This window comes from Balaenoptera acutorostrata, chromosome 18 (genome assembly GCF_949987535.1).
Source record: "Balaenoptera acutorostrata chromosome 18, mBalAcu1.1, whole genome shotgun sequence".
Taxonomy (NCBI): domain Eukaryota; kingdom Metazoa; phylum Chordata; class Mammalia; order Artiodactyla; family Balaenopteridae; genus Balaenoptera; species Balaenoptera acutorostrata.
The window spans coordinates 75,818,324-75,839,970 of NC_080081.1; the positions used below are offsets into that span (position 1 = coordinate 75,818,324).

The 21,647-nt window shown below is 51.7% G+C and overlaps 1 protein-coding gene across 1 annotated transcript; it reads right to left on the reverse strand.

The window, feature by feature from the left end:
• Positions 1 to 4,823: 4,823 nt before the first annotated feature.
• Positions 4,824 to 9,224, reverse strand: PDX1 (pancreatic and duodenal homeobox 1). Its single transcript, XM_007164189.3, has 2 exons — positions 8,816 to 9,224; positions 4,824 to 5,269 (listed from the first exon to the last, which is right to left on the reverse strand). Exons 1-2 carry the CDS (start codon positions 9,222 to 9,224, stop codon positions 4,824 to 4,826), a joined length of 855 nt encoding a protein of 284 aa, XP_007164251.2.
• Between the last annotated feature and the right edge of the window lie 12,423 nt (positions 9,225 to 21,647).

The following is a 21,647-nucleotide window of genomic DNA, read 5'->3' on the forward strand; positions in this document are numbered from 1 at the left end:
CAAAGTTCCAACTTGCGTTCTTCTAAAGACAGCTTTTCCTGCCTGCAAACACTGTGTCAACACAAAGAATTGAGACAGTTACCTGAGTGGACAGTTTTCCTCAGCAGCAATGTCATCAGGCACTTGGGAGATGGCTGCGCTGGGCGGGGAAATAAAAAGAGGATATAGTAAGGTGTCCGTGGTTCCTACCTACACAGTGGTCATTGTCACCACTGCCATCCACATAAGACATACCCTAAACACATGCACACAAATGCACACAGGCCAACAAACAAAACCAGACACCCGAAGATAGACTCACCCTAAGACACACCCACACCTACATAGAAACCCAGATCTGGGGAGAAAGAGAAGGAGGAAGAGAATGGGAATGGAAGAACAGGCAGACTTCACCGACTGGAAAGGGCAGTGCCATAACGTAGATTTCATTGAAACTTAAGTGCATTGAACGGAACCAGTTGAAGGAGAGGACATGGAGAGAGCGACGGCGCTGGACGCAGGGCCAAGATTAATCTGGGAAATCAAAGCAGCCTTTGTGGTTCGAAAGGAGAAATTTGGGGAACCTGACTCCTATGGACTCTGATTAATTCACCGATAATCAGTCCAATCTCCGACTGTGACGACCATCAGGCAAGCAACTGTACGGCTTCCACAGGTGTCCGGCCCAGAGAGTAAGAGCCCAGTAAACCTTGCTGGATGCATTCAGGCGCCAGTCTCGGATCGATCGAAAGGGGCAAGTGAATTGCAGACGCCAAACCCGTTGAAAACAATAGGCAGGACCTGAAATCACCAACAACCCAGATGTCGTTATTGCGTGGTATGAATTTGGCTTTTAAGGTGAGAACGTCTTCGAGTAACCGTAAGCAAAACTACAGGAAGGACTTTATCGCGAAAGAAAAGGGGACTTTGTCGGGCACTGTTGCGGACACCATGAGACCCGACGCCGTGCACGAGGAGGCCCGGGGTCCTGGACCCCGGCTGCGGCTCCCCGTGGCTCCTGGTGTTGGATGTGTGTGTGTGCGTGTGTGGCGCGGAGCCCGCGCGGGATCTCCCGAATCCCGGGACTACAGTCGTGGGCTGAGCCAGGACAGTGTTGCAGCCGCCTGGTCTGGGCGCGCCATCGGCGCCCGGCAGCGCTCCACGATCGTACCCCACCGCGGAGGGAAGATTCCGGGAGGAACGGTGGGGTTCGTGGTCCAGCGGGGATGCCCTTCGCGGGGTGGCGGACGTGGAGGCGCGGGCGGCGAGCCGGCGATGCTGCGGCGCTCGGTTCGGCGCGCGCTCGCAGCGGCTGCGCTCTGCGTTGGCCGAAGCCCCGTCTCCCTCCGCGCCGAGGCCGCTTTCCCGGCGTGCGCGGTGTGCGTCCGTTCACGGAGGGCGAGGAGCGCGCCGTGCCCGAGGAGCAGAGGGAGGCTGGCAGCCGCACAGCGGAGGTGGGTACCGCGGTCACCTCGGGTTCCGGCGCCCGGCGGTCGCTTGAGTGGCCGAAAGAGGCCGGGCCGGCTGATTTGTTTCGGGCTCCAGGGAGGTCTCGCTGTTCAGGACGCCTCACTCGAGGGTCTGGGCCGTGCGCGTGGGCTCGGCTGGCAGGTCCGAGCGCCCCGGCGCCCCGTCGGCCGAGGGTGGCCGCGCAGACTCGGAGACGCGCACGTCCAGCCGCACGCGGGTCGCCCGGGGGGGCCTGACCTGGACCCCGCGGCCGGAGGGGTCGGGACTACGCGCTCCGTCCCGCTTCGGGTGAGGCCCCGCGTGGCTCCGGCCCAGGCCCCGCGTGGCTCCGGCCCGAGCTCGGTCGCCCTCCTTCCTCTCTTCCGGGCCCATCTGGCGAGATGGGCTCCGCTCTCCGCCGCCTCCCTGGGTCTCCCTGGGAGGCCGGCCTCTAATGGCAACTACATTTCGCCGCCGCCACCACGTGTCCTGGCGACTGTGCGCCAGGCCCGGTAATCAACTTGAAGGACATCATCTCATTTCGTTCTTGTGCTGAGCCCATTTTATGGAAGGGGAAACGGAGAATTCAGGGATTTGTTCTAGGGCCTGCGTACTTAAGGGGTGGGGGACACCGAAAGCCGGGCCTCTTCTGCGCGGAGGCACCAGCCCCGGCGGCCGGGTCCCCAGCCCAGCGGAGCGGCAGAGCCGCACGCCGGCCGGCGTCAGACCGCGCCCTCCGCCGCCGAGCCCGGCCCCGGGCGGCCCGCGCCTCTTCTCCTCGGGTTGGCGAACCCTGGAACCCCCAGCGGGGAGGCCGCGGCGCGCGGTTGGGCCCGGAGCTTCGGAGAGGGCGGCGGCTTCCGCGTGGAGCCTTTAAGACCTCCTTGGTCTCCGAGGACAAGCCTCCGCACCTCCAGCAACCGGGCGGCCGAGCTCCAGCAGGTCCTCCCTCCAGCCCACAGCATCAGCTTCCCTGGTGTCAGATGAGGGCAGCCTCTCCGGGTGAAGGATGCTGTGGGCAGTCTATTTATGAGGAAGGGCGGCGTAAAACTAGGACGCGCTCAGTAAGGATCAGTGGTTATATGGACAAGAGGAGGTTTGTCGAAGGAGAGGGGCTGCAGGAGACTCGGGAAATCTCTGCAGCTGCGATTCCCCAGCTGCTTCCGAACATGATGATGATAATAAAACAACTAATATTTGTGGAGCGATAACTACTTTCTAGATACTGAATTAAGCGCTTTACATGTATTCTTTGGTTTAAACCTCACAACTCTATGACGTAGTATCCACTTTCACTCTACGGATGAGAAAACCGAGGCAGGGGGAAGTGGAGTAATTTTATCACGGTCACGGCTGGTATTTGAGGGACCCGAGGTCTGAACGCAGTCTTGCTAGACTCCAGAGCCCGGGGGGGCGTGGAGAGGCTGCAGGGGCTCACAGCCCTCCGCAGCTGTGAGACGTCTCACTGATCAGGAGGTTCTCCTTTCTGATCCACAGAACCTTCTTTTATTCGGAGGGGCGTTATGACTCGATTTCTCTCTCTCTCTCAGGAAAACCCCACAAAAAACAATAACAACAAAAACCAAAAAGCAGAAGCAAAAACCACCAACAAAGCAAAAACAAACCCTGCATGTCTTTGCAGAAGAAGATAATAGCGGCGACTCTTGGGAGTGAGCCGTCGTCTCGGAACCGGTGGGAGCGCTGGGGAGGCGCCTTCAGGCGCGCACTGGCGCTGTGCTGCCCGCCCAAGGGCCGCGGGGAGGAGCAGGGTGGCCCGGAGGTGGGAAGCCCACTAAGTCGGGGCCTGTGTGCCCCTAACACAAGACACTCTTGGCCCTCGGGTTCCAGGGGTGGGAACTCATCCAGAGCAACACTTCCTTCGGAGGAGCCCCCGAAAAAGGCCTCGCCTGGACGGCCGCTTTGGGCGTTTCTCTGCCCTCCTCGGTGCGGTGCGGGGCAGGGTGGCAGCTCTGGCTCTGCACTTATTCATCGACAGCCCGCCACACTCCGAACTCCCCATGCCTATGGGCTCTATTGCCTAAGAAATTAATTCATTTTCAGAAGTGACTCCTAAATTTACAATGAAACAAAACAAAACACCCGAAAATCCACCTGCTGATATGCTTTCCCAACCTAACACCCAAACGTGGTGTCTAACCAGCTTTTCCCTGGTTAGTGCCAAAAAAAAAAAATGCTGCTTTAATTTTTTAAATGAATTGGAATCATTGCACCGCAAGAAGGGTTTGATACAAAGCAAGCGGAATCAGTTTTCTTCTCTTTCCACGTTACCTGTATTTATTAAGCGTTTTCCACAAACATCACCTGAACACAAGGCCCAGACCCTGAAACAAGCAACTGACCTGGAAACCACAGACCTGTTTGTAAAGAACTGTTAGGTAATTTAAAAACTTTAAATAAAAATAACCATCTTGCCTCGAATTCCCCAACCTCATACATTTTCATCATTTCTAAGGATGTGGAAGTCATACTCTGTGGATAGTTTCCAAGGTGGGTCAGGCCACCCTGATTGTGTCCACACAGTCTTCCCTGCCCTGAGATCAGGAACCAAATCCCCATCTGGAATAGAAAGCTCCAAATATCTTCAGTGTAGTGATTGCTCAGGGGCCGTCTTTCTTCCCCAAAACCTTCGCTCCAGGCCCATCTCCCCTTGCCGTCTCTGGGAGTTTTGGCACAAAGGGGTGTCCAGCGATGCTGCCGCTGCCCCTGCACCCCAGCCCTGCCACCGCCCAGCCACGCTTGCAAGACGTTCTTTTCTTCAGAGGAAAGAGGTGGAGGCTGAAGGATGTGCGCCGGTGAAGGATGTGGTTCCGCTAAAAGGATTAAAAAAGAAGAAGAGGAGAAGGAGGAATGATTCTATTCCATGGGCATTGATGTCACTAGGTCTTTGAAACTTCAGACGTTTCCTTTCGGTTATTTCTAAACGTTAAGGCAGAGGCTGGAGTAAAAACGGCTCTGTTCCCCGGGCAGGTTGCGGCGCTCCGTCCAGTTTGCCTGCTGTGTTGGGGACGGTTCCAGTTTGTATAGTTTCTGCTGTCTTTTGAAGAGCCGGCTTCTCTAAAGAGGTCCACGGTTCTGGAGTGATGGCACCTGCACGGCAGCACAGACGTTGCCCATCCAACAGTATCACCCAGAGAGGCCCCGATATTTCAGAAAACGTCTCTTCTCCTTCCAGGAGGTGGGCCAGCGTCTCCCCACCGTGCCCCAGTTGGCACTAGGCGCCTCAGAGCCCGGGCTCTCCCCTCCAGTCTGGGGTGGGCCGCTCAGCTCCTGCCCCAGCGAACGGCCTGGACCGGTGGTCACAGCCGGGGTCCTCGGTCCGCCCCTCCCTCCTTTGCGAGTGGTTGATGCCACCCGGCAGGGAGGAGCCCCATCTCTCACCGAGATTCTGGCGGTCGCAGAGGCGCCACACTGGAAGGCTGAGGCGACGCGCTAAGGCCAGGCGGCAGGCGGCCCTCTCGGGCGGCGGCGGGGACCGCGGGTGGCACAGCACCCCCGGGGGGCGGCGGGGGCGGCAGCGCCAGCAGCTCCTCGCCCGAGGTCACTGCGCAGTCCTGCTCGGGCTCCGCGTCCCTGCCGCCCGCGGCCACGGTGCCGCCGCTGCGCTTCTTGTCCTCCTCCTTTTTCCACTTCATCCGGCGGTTTTGGAACCAGATCTTGATGTGTCTCTCGGTCAAGTTCAGCATGACGGCCAGCTCCACCCGGCGCGGCCTGGAGATGTATTTGTTGAACAGGAACTCCTTCTCCAGCTCCAGCAGCTGCGCGCGAGTGTAAGCGGTGCGCGTCCGCTTGTTCTCCTCCGGCTCCGCTGCGTAGGCACCGCCTGCGGGCGACACAGCACGTGAATGTGGTCCCTGACCCCTGGCTTCTCCTGCCTGTCCCCACCCGTGCAACCCAACCCTTTTGCCCCAATCCTGGGAGCCCTGGCCCCTTCCCAGCCGCTCCGGCCACCGAGCTCAGGCCCTCTATCCGAGAGCCCAGTCTGGGGCACGCAGCCCTTCCCTAGTAACGTTTGCCTTTTCTTGGAGGTCAGAGCTGCATGGGTTCTCTCCGTGGCTCTATCAATGAGTGGTTCTAGAATGTGTTCACTTAACCGCTGTTTGGGTTGGTGCTGATTAAAATGCACATAATAGATATCTAAACCGACTGGATTCTACAAAGGCAAAAAAATGTCTTTAATACAGTACTTAAAAAAAAATTTCTGACGATGACCCACAGTAACAAATACATTTCAAATCATCACCCAGTTCACACACTGATATATATAACTGCCACACCAAAAAATTTAGGACATTAAACCAAACTTTACCACCTATGATGCTATCTAATTTCTCCTATTGTTTACTGTTTCATTAAAAACAAGGTTTCAACCCAGTAAATGGATTTCACGACCGACTGATGGGTGCAACCTTCAGTTTGAAAAACCTTGAGCTAATAAAAAACCCGAGGTTATGACATACATTGTCATATCTGACCATATATTATCTCTCTATAAAGTTACATTGTTGTAGGCAGCCCCAACTTAAGAGCTGGTAAATTCTCTATAATTGTCATTCTAACCTCGGCTGGGCACCTGCCCTGGACGAGAAGGGAAACCATTCTGAGCCCCGGAGAAGGTCACTGTCAACCCCAGCCTCTGTGTCCTGGGCCCCAAATGCTGGCCAAGGCAGGAGGGGAGGCTAGGGAGGGGAGACGCGGGGCCGGATCCCCCCCTGGGGAGCTGAGAGCCCGGCAGGGTAGAGGAGCCCTGGGCCCGGGTGGTGAGGAAGCGACAGCCAGGCCTGGCCTGGTAGATTAGCACCGCTCACCCGGTGTTTGCGGCTGTGTGCCTCCAGGCCCTGATCTTTTCCTTTCTGGGTGACATGACGACTGCGCCCAGGCTGTGGACTCTGGGGCGGTAAGTTCCAGCGAAACACCGGGAAGAGGCCTAAATCGGCGTGTACGTAGGGCAGAGGTATGTGATATTTCTCCTGCGACTGTTGGCTAGAGTTGAAAAGCTAGTGTGTGTGTTTCTGGAATACAGCCCACCAGGGGTTTCCCCCCAGGCCAAAAGGAGCTGCCCAGAAGCCAAGGCAGAGGCTCCGGTCCGAGTCAGCAGAGTCCTGCTCGCTGGGGGCGTCTCTCGGAGTCTGAACACTTCCAAGCCTTCCTTGGCTTGGGAGAGAAACGAGGGAGACTTGAACATCTAAAAAGGTACTCTGAAGTTCGTAAATTCAACCCACAACCTCGCGGGGCTTTGGCCCTTTTTCAGCAGCCTCCCCAAAGCGCTCTGAGAGGCTGCGCAAGGCCCACGAGCCCAGGGGTCCTGTGCGTAGGACGAGTTGGCAGGGGGCGAAGGCGTAGGATGGAGGCTGTTGGTGGTTTTGGGAAGACGTCAGGGCCCCCAGTCTGCACTGTTCTCCAAGGCGCAGGGGGCGGCGTTTAGGGGCAAGCCCGCCAGCGAGGCGGCCGCCGTTCATTTCTTAGGGCGAGGATTTTGGAAGTTCCTGTTGTTACTCGTATGCATATCCGACCTACGTATAAAGGCCCTTTGGTCACTTCTTTCTCTCCAGGGGTGTGAAACCCCAGTAGGAGCGGGCAGGCGGGTTCCCAGACCCTTTAAGTTTGGTTCCTTCCAGAGTTTCCGGGGAGGAGGGCCCTGGCTGCGGCAGCATCCTGCAGGCAGCTGCCCGGAGGGCGCCTCCCGCCCCCGACCCCCCGGCGGGCTGAGCCTGCGCTGGGTCAGAGGGCGCAGGCAAAGGCCCCTCCGACCGCGACCCTCCAGCCCGAGGAAGTCACCCTCCCAGGGTTACCCCATCCCCCCGCAAGGCTGCCGATTTTCCTTCGGGTTTTCCTTTCCGGCTCCTTCGGTCCGCCCGAGGCCAAGCTCCACCGGAGCAGGTGTAACACCCCCGGGAGGTGGGGAAGTTACCCCACCGCAGAAAGCCTTTTTCAGATCCTCCCTCGCATTCTTCCTGGGGAAGCCGCGAGGAGGGCCGGGGATTCGAGAAACGCGCGCCCCCCAGCCCCCAGCGCGCCGCGGGGAGGGGGCCCGGGCGGGAGGCAGCTCCTGGCAGGAGACTACGGACTGGGAGTCCCGCGCCCACGGCCCAGGGACGCCGTCCTCCCGCCTCCCAAGAATCCCGCATTTGCCAAGGCTCCGAGGCCTTTGGCCGCGGCCGCGCGGGCTGAGTAAGGATCGTGCGTGGTTTCGTCGGCGGTGGGGAAGATCGCGGCCGAGTTTGGACCCTGTCCTGCCTCAGGACCTGCCCGGTCCCCACACAGCCTTCGCGAGAAAGTGGGGAGAGGCGAGACCCGGGGACGAGCCCGGATCTCCCCAAGCCCCTCTTGGCTGCGCCAGGGGCAGAGTCGGGTAGGCTAGCCAGACTCGGCGGACGGGGGCCGAGGATTCCCGGGGCGGCGGCGCGGGCACCTCCAGCCTCTTGCCCCTGACTCCCGACTGTTAGTTGGAAGGAAAAGAAAAGCCCACTATTTGCAGTGCAGGTGTGACTAGAAGTGGCTTCGGCACGGAAGCGATAAGATTGTGTGGCGGCGGCACAGGCCGCGCCAGAACTCGCCGCCGGCTCTGGGCCGGGAAGACCTTCCGTTACAGGCCGGCGCCCGGGGCCCCCTGTTTCGCCTGTGCCAGAGGGCATCTCCTTCCTCGAACTGACTGGCAGGGACGCAGCACGGGGAGAGCCCGTCAAACACTTTCGTTGGTTCAAAAGTGAATGAGCATCGCAGACGCCTCTCCCAGCTGCTCGGCTTTGAGGGTGAGCGACCAGTCCTCGACCCTGCGGTGACCCCCCCAGCCCCGGCTGCTGGACCCCTTTGCACGCTTGGGTACAGTTTTCCTTCCCTGCTTTCCTGCACCTACGTAGTGCCCCTGAGGCGGCCTGGCTCTCTTTACTGGAGCCGCCCGCGGGGCTTGGGGGCGGTGCTCAAGGCGAGAAGGGGCCCGGGGCTCCGAAGGCGCGCTCCGGCCGGGTCGGGAGCATCCCAGAGCCCTGCTCGGCTCCCTCGACGCGCACTCCCCGGAGTCCTGGGCGGGCGGACCCCCAGCTGGGAGAGGATTGGAGGGTCCGAAGCCTTGAGCTCAGCCAGGCCTAGGCTCGCAGGGAGCGCGCGGGCTCCTGGAGTTCAGCGGACAGGGAAGGAAGGACTTTAAGCTGCCAGGAAGAGAGCTGAGTGGGAAAGACGCTCCAAATTGGACCAGAAAAGCGCTTCTTTGCAAAATGGCCTTGTTAGCTCCCTGTATGCTTTAGTCCGACTCCAGGTTATCCGTAGGGGCTGGGGACGCAAACTGGGAGAGAGTCCTGGGAAGCGCTTGGAGGTAGGGGCAGCCGGGCTGAGAGCGGGTGAGGACAAAGCGGGCGGGAGCCGGGCTTACCTGCCCACTGGCCTTTCCACGCGTGAGCCTTGGTAGACTTCATCCACGGGAAAGGCAGCTGGACACGGCAGGGCTCCTCCAGGGCGCCCGGCTCAGCTCCATCCGGGAAGGGCCCGGCCGGCGGGCGGGGGAGCGCGAGCTGAGCCGGGAGGTGGTGGTGGAGGTGCGCCACCGCGGGGTCTTCGGCGAGCGGGGGCACCTCGTACGGGGAGATGTCCGGGGGGCTGCCCTGCTCCAGCGCGCCCAGGGCGCCGGGGAATGGAGGCGGCGGCGGCAGCGGCGGGGGCTGGCGGCCCATGTAGAGGCACGCAGGGGGGCTGGCGCTGAACTCTGGCGCCGGGCCCCGCTGGAACGCGCAAGGGTCCTTGTACAGCTGCGTGGCCGCGTAGTACTGCTCCTCGCCATTCATGGCTGCCGCCCGGCCTTGGAGACCAGGAGAAGGGGGCTGGAGCCAGGGACTTGGAGCTGTGCGGCGCTCCCACTCCCGGAGCCACCCCTGCAGCTTTGACAGCTCGGCACCGCTCGGAGAGGTGACCCGGTGCCGGCGGGACGGGCGGGCGGCCGCGGCGCCATAGGCTCCGCTGTGCCCCACGTGGCTCAGCCTGAGGCCATTATTGGCCTGGCTGGCTGCCTTAAGAAGCCGGGCCCAGGTACCCACGAGCGCCTGAACGTTTCAGTTTTCTCTCTCAGCAGAGTTTACTACACCTGTATGTGCAGCTGGCAGTACTCGCCAAAGTGGGGCACGAATGAAATTATTAGACCTTCTGTTCATTTATAGAAACATACTTTCCTCATACGTTAAACAGTCTATTTTCCTTGTATGTTCGATAATGTACCTATTAGTTCATTGGTATAATTTATAAATATACATCTGTTGCGGTTGTACACAGACTTTTAAAAAATTGTTAGGGAATACGATCAAAAAAATTTGCGGACCCCAGCTCTACAGGTCGGAAGCAGTTGGTTCTATTTTATTTATGAAACTTGTACACAACCACGAGTGATGTCAGTGAACTGACACATAAAGATCCAGGATTCGCAGTATGTTTTTGCCTATGGCTGTGCTCCGGGGATTTCTGGAGTGTAAACTATAACTTCAGAAGCATTCGCAGTGGCTTCTAAATTTTTTAAAAGGGAAAGGCATTATTAATTTTTGATTTTGGGAAATTGGGGCTCATTTGGCCAGCTCAGAATGCAGGTTCCTAGAGTGGCGAGGGGGAAAAGTAGTAGCGTCCCCTCTTGTGTCTGGGAGGCGGGGGCAGGGGGTTGGCACCCGGTTTCCAGATCCTTGATGGCTCCCCACGGATCCCGAGACCTGGCCGGAGTCCGTCAGCTGCAGAACATCGATTCCCGCGTCCGACTGAAACAAGGCAGGCCTGGGAGAGGAGCGTTCAGAAAAGAAATAAAAGCGCAGCGTTTTTATGACAATGTCAGTGTTTGGCTCCCACCGATTCGGTAACTTCTGGGCCCTCTGGGGTCCTCACTGAATAGAGACGCTTTTTCAGATCCAGTGGTGCAGACGGACTGTCTCCGGGTCGCGTTGGCACATAACCTCGGACGCAGGCAGGATCAACGCCGCCGACCGGTTCGCCTTAGGCGTCCTGCCGAAGTGACCACAGTCCTCGAACCGCCACGAGGGTTTTAGAAAAACTGGACACCATTGCAGAAAAGCCTGGGCAAGAGGGATCGTGAACCACAAGGAACCAGCAAGAGGAAATCACTGCACTGACTTTCCTAAACTGCAAACTACATCCAGTCCTTTACGAGGTAGATTTAATATGTTTCCTCCTGGTGGAAATATACGAATGCATACGGATTGAGTGCGCTACCCTGAAATACGCCTCGTTTTCATTAAAAAGCAAAAGCTAGTTGGGAATCTGGACTTCTCTGCAGATTCCTTCTCTTGTGAGATGCTGGTGCCGTGTCAACATCTGTGTTGGGATGAGCGCTGGGCACCGAGTGGTCCGCGCGACGGTGGGGACGCGCGCAGCTCCGGGGATCGTCGGAGCGCCGGCTCTCGCCAAAGGGCAGGCTGAGAGCGGCCGGGCAGCGGGGGGAGTTCCGGCGATTTCTTCAGGGAAAAGGGCCACCTGCAGTCCGAGGGGGCCAGGGAGCGAAAGGCCGTGGGACCCGCGCACCTAATCTCTCCGCACCCGCGTCAATGAGTCCATTGTTCGCGGCGTCCGCGGAGGACCCGCTATCACCGGCCGCGAGCGACCACATCGATCAGGAGGGCAGGGCTGGAGGGGGGTTGCCGGGCCGCGGCGTGTTGACCCTCGGAGATAATCTGCCGAGTCGCCGCGGGTTGACTTGGCGACGTGGTTATGAGCGGGCGGCAGCACCGCTTGGGACAAAGATCGGCCACCTTTCCCCCTCCCCCCCTCTTTCTTCTCTTCCTCTCGCTCGCCCCCTCGGCGGTTCCTCTACTAGGGCGCTCCAGCAGCCCCCTCCTCCCCCTCCGCTGCTGCGGCCTCGCCCGCCCCCTCCCCCCAGATCCAGAGTGTTTACTTTGCACTTCTCGTCTAATTGCACATTTCTGTAAATTGGTCTCCATTTCGATGCTTCATTTGCTCCCATTTAATATTTTTGCTCGGCCCTGCAGAAAGAAAAGGGGCACTCAGCAGAAAGCAAATCCGCCCCCTGCGCGCGCTGGCAAAATCCGGGAACCCCGGGCTGAACCACGACAACCACGACAACACGCGGGGGAGGGGGCGGTGTGGGCTGGAGATGTCCCACCCAGGCCTCCCCACCGTCACAGTGAGCATTTGCTGAGGCTGGCTGCCCAAAAAAGTGACCCAGGAAACCACGGCCAAACAGCCGCTTGTTATTGTTCTTATTAGGTGGGACGAAGGTAGGGGGATTTTTGGATTGGCTAATTATAATGTACATACATATACCCGCCACCGAGCAAGGTAGTGTGTTGTGTTTCTTCTGTAGATATAGCTCAGGGTACCATAAAAGCGCCAAGTCCATTACAGGTGAAATGCATTTCCGCTCTGAATCCCCGCTGACGCCTGCGCCCCTCTCGCCTCGCACAGGCCCGGGAGCGATACTGAGCCATTAGGCGAGAGCCTTCTCGAGCCATTTAACAGCAGCTCTTATGGATAAATAAACAAAAAAGGCTGTAAACCAATTATAGTGTGGACAGTGAAAAAGTCGTTTATTAGCAGGACGTCCTGATGGCCCTCGCTGATATTGGAGGTCCTAGCCTGCCCTCTTCCCCCTTCCCTTACCGAGGCGCGGCTTGCCCCTGGAAAACACAGGTTACCTTGTTCTCGGTCAGTGGCTGAGTCTTCCTCGGTGGTTTCACAAGCACGCCAACGGCTGAATTTGGCTTGGCGATGAGAATTTTTAAGCCGTTGTATTCCATTATAAAGGGAAAACAATACGTGAACATCACTTAACTCTGAGGCTGTGTTTGTGATGAATTTGTGTGGAATTTATTAGAGGGTGTCCTTTATAATTAATTTGCTGTTAAAGATAAAAAATAGTTATACCCTGAGTTGAAGTACTAAAGCTAACGATGTGATGTATGGAATGAGAATACTCCTTCCATAATGTACTTTGAATTTTGGTAGATGACCCGGTTTTTAGTCCCCCCCAGGGTAGACATCCTTCTTACTCCGGGATTTCCTCAGAGCCTGGTACCCAGGTCTGAGAGAGGCCAAGGAAAGCCTAATTTGTTCAGGAAAAAGGACCTCAGACTTTGAATCAAAGACTTTCCATTGATTCCTAGGACAAAATAATCGAGCAAAATTAAGTGGAGAGTTGAAATTATTTTCCGGGTAATTCAGCACCCCCATCATATAGATAAATGCAGCCTAAAAATCTAATTTAATTGGACAATTGTCCGTTCTCTACCTCACTGGCTCTCTTTATGGTGAAAGAAGAGTGGAAGGGGCCCATGGGGGGCTGCACCCCAGGACTGGGCTTAGTGCTTCTCCCCCCGCCCCCAGACACCAGCCCTTTCCTCCTGTTTTTGTTTAATCCTTCTGAGGCCCTCAGTTTACTTTGCAGCTGAAAGGAAAAGTGGGAACGGAAGTCGAGACTCCAAAGGGTCTAAGCTTGCCCCTCCTCCAGCATCCCTGTGGCTGCCGTTGCAGCTCTGGGCTCATCCCGGCTCTCACCCAGGCTCCCGTCTGTGCTCTGTCATCCAGATGTGCAGTCTCTAGAAACCCCAGGCCTTGTCATTTCCCTTTTCATCTTAGTCCTGGATAACCAGCTTCTTGCTTCCATTGAGGTTCCCTTTCTTAGCCCTCCACCGCCCCTCCCATCACCGATTCCTGACTAATCCTTTGTTCTCCTGGGAGCCTTTCCTTACCTCCAGGTTCCTGCTGGAGCCCAAAGAAGCCTTGACCCACACTTTCTGGTCACTCCAGCCGCCTTCCTGAGCCGTTCTGCATTTCACTTGGCTTATTGGTTCGAAGGAGGAGTAGTTTCAGTTTATTGATCAAACACCTATATAGCGCTTACTGTACCTGTCTGCTATGTCTTTGATGACACAAATTCAGTAGTAGACATTTGTTTTGGCTTTGGTATATGATGGAAAGGCCTTAGGAGTTGCATATACCTGTGTTCCAAATCTGCCCTGCACAAGCTGTGTCCCGTGGCAAGTTATATGACTCCCTGAAACTGCTCTGTCCTTATTTGTAAAATGAAACCAATGGTACTGCTCCATATAATATACCCATTGCACAGAGTAATAATAACAGCAAACACATGGAACCAGATACTGTTGCAAGTATTTTACATATGTCAGTTCTCACTAAAATCCCAGGGGGTGGATACTATTATTCCCATTTGACTGTGGAGGAAACTGAGGCATAGAGGTGTTACTGGCTGTGGAATCACACAGCCAATAAGTGGCAGAGCCTAGATCCAAGCTGAGGAGGTCTGGTTTTAGAATCCATTCTCCTGGCCATGACATCATACTATGTTGCTATATAGTAGCACTCAAGAAATATTTTTTATTATTTTTGTGATATTTCAATGAGACAAAATGTTCAATGTTCTTGGCACTTCATAGGCAATTGGTAAGTGGTCATCTTTTCCTTGCTTCCCTGGCATTGCTTTTAATGCACCTACAAGCATTTAACTATTGGTAATTGCTGTAGCCCAAAGAGCCACAAGAGCTCTTACCATAAGCCCATGTCTAAGGACATTCCCAGACAGGTAGGCCTGGAAAGGAATATTCAGGAACACTGAGGAAGCACTGGTTGGATATATGCCTGTGTTTTAGGGGAATATGCCCCCAAATGGGGCCCTGCTTAAAGGGGATAGAGGAGGGGAGGGCCAGGTGGCACGGTCTCCAGCCAGCCCTGACCACACCACACAGAGAGAAACAGGGGTGGGGAGATACGGGGCCTCTTCTCTACATCCAGGAAAGCCCAAAAGAAAGACCTGAGCCAATCACATCCTTACTGGGATGACCTCCCCGCCCCCCCCCATAGGTGAGGAATGCAGCATCTAAGCCCGTCTGGTAGCCAGAGACCCTTCCTACTGCATTTCCCATGGTTCTTCCATTTCCAGGTTGGAGAGGAAGCTGTCACCACAGACTCAGAGGAAACCCTCATATGGCTCAGGAGAGGAGGATTCTAGTGTCCCGGCTGAAGCAGGGCTGGAATCCTGCTCCATTCCTGCCTCTTCCAGGTCACAAGGGTGGCCATTGCCACCCTGGTCCTCTTTGTGAGGCTGTAGAAACACCCTTGTCAAAGTGTTTCCTCTGCATGTCCCCCAAATCTAAGACCCATACAAGAGTGTTAAAGTTAGCACTGTATGGGGATTGAAGTGGGAGAGGCAGCTCCAAACTCAGAACAGCAGTGCCGAGACCCTCACTCTTGGTTTTCTATGGTGGATCCATGCCTTCTCTTGCAGAGGTTAAAGTAAAAGCTCGTTATTTGACTGTGGTCTCAACCCCATTGAGTTTTCCCCTTGGTAATTCTTCCTGTGGTAGATGTGGCTTATCAGTGTATCCTCGTGCAGAGATAAGCTGTATTTGAATACATTTATTTTCTCCAGTTAGATATCGCAACACATTACGTTTAGGCAAATCCCACAAAGGTACAGACTCCTACCAATCAATGAAATCACAAGGGTTCATAGTGTTTCTGGAAATGTGATTCATGAACCGTGTGTGTCAAAATCACTGGGTTGCTTATAACATGTGATTTCTGAGCCCAGTCCCGGACCAACTGAATAATCATATGGGGCTGGCGTGGGGCTTGGGATTCTGCATTTTAAATACACCCAAGGGCTTCCCTGGTGGCGCAGTGGTTAAGAATCTGCCTGCCAATGCAGGGGTCACGGGTTCGAGCCCTGGTCTGGGAAGATCCCACGTGCCACGGAGCAACTAAGCCCGTGAGCCACAACTACTGAGCCTGCGCTCTAGAGCCCGTGAGCCACAACTACTGAGTCCACGTGCCACAACTACTGAAGCCTGTGGGCCTAGAGCCCGTGCTCTGCAGCAAGAGAAGCCACCACAATGAGAAACCCGTGCACTGCAACAAAGAGTAGCCCCCTCTCGCCACAACTAGAGAAAAGCCCACGCACAGCAACGAAGACCCAACACAGCCAATAAATAAATAAATAAATAAATAAAAAACAAATGCACCCAAGGTCATTCTCATGCACACTATGAATTGAGAACAACAACAACAAACACTTAAACTATAATTTATTTGCTCTATGGAGGCTCATAGATACTCTTAAAGAACAAGCATGAAGCACAGACATTCAAACTAAAATATACCTCTATGTCCTAAGATTGTTGTGAGGTTAAAGTGAGGAAATGCATGGAAACATGCCCAAGTCAGTGCAGAAAGCATGTTATTTGAAACTCTGCTTGGACAACACACATGCAAATCCCAAACATCTTTGTAGATTTCCCCTTCTCTCTTACACATCCATTCTTTCTCTACGTGACTAAAGAGAAAGAATCAGCATGATCTTACTTTATTATCGTGTTTTCTCTCACTGAGCTCTTTATTATTTTTTCACTTCAGAAGAATTTATTCTTAAGAAATGCACGAAATCTCATGAGATAAATGGGAATTTACATATATTTCACATAAAGTTTTTTAAAAAAATTTATTTATTTTTATTGGGGTATAGTTGTTTTACATTGTTGTGTTAGTTTCCACTGTACAGCGAAGTGAAGTGGAGTTCCCTGTGCTATACAGCAGGTTCTCATTAGTTATCTATTTTATACATAGTAGTGTATACATGTCAATCCCAGTCTCCCAATTCATCCCACTCCCCTTTCCCCTCTTGGTGTCCATACATTTGTTCCCTATTACTGTGTCTCTATTTCTGCCTTGCAAACAGGTTCGTCTGTACCATTTTTCTAGATTCCACATATATGCGTTAATATACGATATGCATTTTTCTCTTTCTGACTTACTTCACTGTGTATGACAGTCTTTAGGTCCCCACGCCTCTACAAATGACCCCATTTCGTTCCCTTTTATGGCTGAGAAATATTCCATTGTATATATGTACCACATCTTCTTTATCCATTCGTCTGTCGATGGGCATTTAGGTTGCTTCCACGACCTGGCTATTGTAAATAGTGCCGCAATGAACGTTGGGGTGCATGTGTCATTTTGAGTTATGGTTTTCTCTGAGTATATGCCCAGTAGTGGGATTGCTGGGTCAAATGGTAATTCTATTTTTAGTTTTTTAAGGAACCTCCATACTGTTCTCCATAGTGGCTGTATTAACTTACATTCCCACCAACAGTGCAAGAGGGTTCCCTTTTCTCCACACCCTCTCCAGCATTTATTGTTTGTAGATTTTTGGATGATGGCCATTTTGACCAGTGTGAGGTGATACCTCGTTGTAGTCTTGATTTGCATTTCTCTAATCATTAGTGATGTTGAGCATCTTTTCATGCACCACTGAGCTCTTTAGAAGCAGTGGGACTCTCCGTGGGGTGTTAATATGGCTCCAGCGTGGGCTCAGAGAGGCTGAGCTGGGCATTTCCAGGCACAGCAGCTAACACACAAGGGCAAATAAAGGGAGACAATAAAACCGAAACAGATTGATCCATCTCCAGGCAGTACCATTAACTTGTGTCTTAATGCCATACGCTCCCTAGACTGAACATGACCAAATAGCTTCCTTTAAAAGTAAATGAATTTTATATAATTTGCAGCTAATTCCATTTAATTCTGCCCACATGAGCATGTGATAAGGGAATGTTAAGCTGGTCAATAACCACAGGCTAAAAGGGGCATTCAGGAGGTGGCTAGTGTTTGATTTCCAAGTGGTCTGGCTCAGCGCTGAGAAATCCAGATTACTATGAGTGTGTTGGTTTCTTGGTTGTTTGCTTTCTGTTCTCCTAGCTCCTGAGTAAAGAGCAGTGAGAAAACACTAGGATCCCATCTGTCACAATGAGGCCAGTTACAATAATAACAACTACTTCTTTTTATAAAATCATTCTTGGTCTGACAAACTCCCTTTGGACTGCAGGGAATCAGGAAGAGTAAAAATAATAGAATCAATAACAACTTTGTTATCTAGTAACTTAAACAACCCTTGCCTGCTGGGATGGCAGAACAGGCTTTCTTATCTTGGAAACAGGAAAACTTTCTGGATAGTAAATTATTTTTCACAGAATGTTTCTAAACGGATTAGGTTTCTAGAGAAAGTGCCTAAGGTAGGAACCATGCCAAATTCTAATCACTTAGACGCAATATTTTAAAACATGGGAAGGAATTTGGGTCTTTAAATCTAATATATATTATTTCTTCTTTTTGTTTAATAAAACATCAATGGTTGTACAATTATTTGAATTTTGAAAACCTTAAATGTGAAATTCTCATTTAAAGGTCTGAATCCTCTGGTCAACTTGATTTTCGTTCCTGCATCAGTACATGCCGTGTGTGTGTGTGTGTGTGTGTGTGTGTGTGTGTGCTGTTCTGAGAGCTTTCCTAATTCACACCCAAGTCTTCACAGTCAGGAGGAAGTGCTCTCTCTGCTGAACAATCTATCTAAATAAAACAGCAGGGAGTGGGCCTGTTTTGATTTGGGTGTTCCATGTTTATTTCTTTGCATGTAAATATTTATGACTCTGCTCAATAGTCAAGAAATATATCTTGGTTTGAAGAGAGCCATCTCTCCTACAATGCAGGCATTCATAACAGCAACTAACTAATGATAACACAGGCCAAAGAGATTCCCCTGGCTTGATTCATTCAGATAGTTGAAGGGAAAGTAGAAGCTGAGGGGCTTAAATGATCAAGTTAGTCTGTTTTTACTGCTCCAATTCACACCTAAGTTGTCACTTGGATGCCAAGCTTTCAGAACAGACCCAATTGGTTCACACTTCACTGTCATTCTAACACCTTATATAGGGTGTCCTTAAAGTCTGAACACAAGCAACCATACATGACATTTTGTATTCCATGTATACAAAAAAAATTTTTATCTGTGTATGCCAGATTTTATGACCAGCCTATACATAAACTGACCTAAATTTCTATTGGTTTTTTTGGGAAAGAGGCACATACATATGGACCTAAAATTCAGTTTAGGGGAAGAAAATCTTTTCTGTGTTTACTAATGCTGTATTGTAAAGCACAATCAATCAGCGTTGCCTGCTTCATTTACAAAGCAATTTATTAGACTCTGCCAACATGGTCACAGTCAAACCTTGAAGTTTCTAAAAGTTGGAGTTAGAGATTGCCATGAATCCAGATAAACAGCAGTGTTTTCTTACCTTCCCAGCAAATTGTGACAGGTGATAACAAAAAGACAAACACAGTCTCTAGCCCCTAACCTGGGTTATCTGTCTCCTGGCCTGTAATTACACAGAATTTGGAGTTTTCTCAAGAGACTGGAGTGACACTGTTTACCTTTTTGTATTTATATGACCAGTAGCCAAACTTAAATATAATAACTAGAGAAGTTCAGTAAGGAAAAGTACTTACTGGGAAGCATTCAAATTTCCCCCTTTTCTCCTGCTGGTTTCCTTATGAGCCTCATCCCTTCAAGCCCCAGGGGCTTTTTTTGAAAAGAATACTGATCTTTTTCCATCTACTCTTTATAATATTCTAGGACTTTGGTTCTGATTATTGCTTGACATGAGGAAAGAAAAGAACTGGAGATGGTTTATCTACATTTCAGCTGAAAAAATAATTTAACAAAGTTGAGTGGTGTTTCAACAAGTTATTATTTTTTTTGACCAGTATGTTGGGTAAAGGGCGGAGGAATGGTCTCGAAACCAAGTAGATAGGCACATGGCCAGACCAGCTTCTCATTCTTCATCTAATTCAAGCTCCCTTTTCTCAAAAATGTACTTGAAAAGACTTAATTTTGTTCAACTTTTAAGAAAATCACTAATTAGGGGAATCGAAGCAATTAGCACCTTAGCACCAATTTTTGCACACAGCCTTCACATCTATCAGGTTACTAAATGTTTCACAAATTCCATCTCCATTCTCTCACCCTCTCCATCCACAAGCGGCCCTAAGCACTTCTTCAGTTTATACCAAGGCGTCATTGTAGTTCTTTCTCACTTGTTGGCTGGAAGGAAAACATTGTACTACAATCAGTAAGCAAAGATACCAAAGTTATAGTTCTGATTTTGTTGCTTTAGTCAAGCAGCTCTTTGAGGTTGTAATAAATGTCACAGATCATTTCCCCAGAAGAAGGCACAAGTGTGTAAGCACACAAAATTCTGCATGACATTTCAGGAAATTCATAACTCCCTGCTTCCCCAGCCCTGTCCACTGCCATCCTTCACAAGGCAAGGTTTACTTGGAACCAGTCCATGCCCGACTCTTGCTTTTCATCCCCATTTCTGGAATTTGGGTCGATGGTACAGTGCACTAGCTGGACCTTTGCAAACATTGCTTCCTTGTAAATATTCACAATGATCACTGTTTGTTTATTTGCCTGAATACTCATGCTATGTGCAGAGGACTTATACATTAAATAATTATTGCTCAACTTTCTGACTGTAGTCACCTGTTCCACGAAGATAATAAACATAATGAGGTCAAATGGTGAGTTTGGAGGAGGTGAATTTATAATTCTAAGATTTATCAGGTATTTATAGATTTACAGATACATTGAGCTGTGACCTTGATCTGTTGTCATAAATGGTAGCTGGCTGAAGATTGTTCTTCCCTCCCTCCTTCCAGTAGACTCTTGTCTGAATGTCTACTCTGTACCAGGCACTGTGGCAGGCTTTGGGGATAAAGCAGAATAACACATGATCCCTGGGGTCCAGTCTTAGATTCCAGTGCTGGGAAGGAAGCAAACTCATAAACACACACACAGTAAAGAACTCCAGATGCCCTGAGAGTGTGGTTCTTACACCTTTTACTGGGAGCTGGTGAACACACTACTCCTGGAGAGACACTCGGCTTTCCTGTGGGGCCCTGTTTTCAGTTATTTCCTGAAAGCAGGTAGGGTATGGTCTGGCCCCATCACCTACTAGCAGTTTGACTTTGGACTTTCAGCTGACCAGGGTTCAAATTTCTCATCTACCAAATGGCAGCTTGGCGGGTGGTTAAAAGCATAGACTCTGGAGCTGGACAGGACTGTCCTGGTTTGAATCCAGTGTAACTACTTATTAGTTGTGTGACCTTGGGGAAGTGCCTTAACCTCGCTGCGTGTCAGTTTCCCCCTCTGTAAAATGGGAATAACAATAGTACCTACCACAGAGAATTGTACCCTGTGAGTTCATAATAAATACGTGAGAAGCATTCCAAAAAGAACACACAAATAGAGTGTCTAGCTCTCATTCATTCATATTCAACAAATATTTATGGATCACCTACATGTGCTAAGTACAGGGGATGCCATAGTAAAGAAGTAGTCTCTGCTTTAAAGAACCTGTAGTCCAGTAGGGAATCAGGCAACTAGAGAGGAAATTGAAATGCAGTGAGATGATCTCTCTGATAGAGACAAGTGTAGGCTGTGGTGGGAACACCACAGCAAGGGCACGCCCCCCAGTCTAAAGCTTTCCTTCCTGCTTTATTAATTCCCCAGCTGAGAAGCACACCTTCATCTCCTTTAGGATTTTACTCAGAGTTTTTTTTTAGAAACTTAAAAACTTGTGTTAAGGGGCTTCCCTGGTGGCGCAGTGGTTGAGAATCTGCCTGCTAATGCAGGGGACACGGGTTCGGGCCCTGGTCTGGGAAGATCCCACATGCCGCGGAGCAGCTGGGCCCGTGAGCCACAGCTGCTGAGCCTGCGCGTCTGGAGCCTGTGCCCCGCAACGGGAGGGGCCGCGATAGTGAAGGGCCCGCGCACCGCGATGAAGAGCGGTCCCCGCACCGCGATGAAGAGTGGCCCCCACTTGCCGCAACTAGAGAAAGCCCTCGCACGAACCGAAGACCCAGCACAGCCAAAAATAAAATAAATAAATAAATAAATAAAATAAATTAAAAAAAAAAAAAAAAAACTTGTGTTAAAAAACACATAACATAGAATTTACCATCTTAACCATTTCTGAGTGTACAGGCTAGTAGTGTTAAGTGTATTCACCTTGTTACGTATCCGTCTTCAAAACTCCTTGCATCTTGGAAAACTGAAAACTCTGTACCCATTAAACAACAGTCCCCCTCCCCCTCCCCCCAGTCCCTGGCAACTACCTCACAGGGTTTTATAACTTTCATGAAAGTTCTTCATCATGTTAATTTCTCAATGGTTTGCCATTATAGTGAATGTCAATGGGATATTGTTTTCTATCATGGCTTCCACCCAGCTGGAGACTTTCCTCTAAAATAATTCTGTCTTTCTCTTTCCATTGCTACTGCTGTTTTCTGGAGTGCCGTGAATTCATGAACTTTGTGTCTTCCAGAAAACAAATGGCTGTAAGTTG

Coding starts and splice junctions, on each gene's coding strand:
- PDX1 (XM_007164189.3), bottom strand. CDS start 9,224: ATGAATGGCGAGGAGCAGTACTACGCGGCCACGCAGCTGTACAAGGAC. Junction 5,270..8,815: donor GTGGAAAGGCCAGTGGGCAG/GTAAGCCCGGCT, acceptor TGTCGCCCGCAG/GCGGTGCCTACGCAGCGGAG.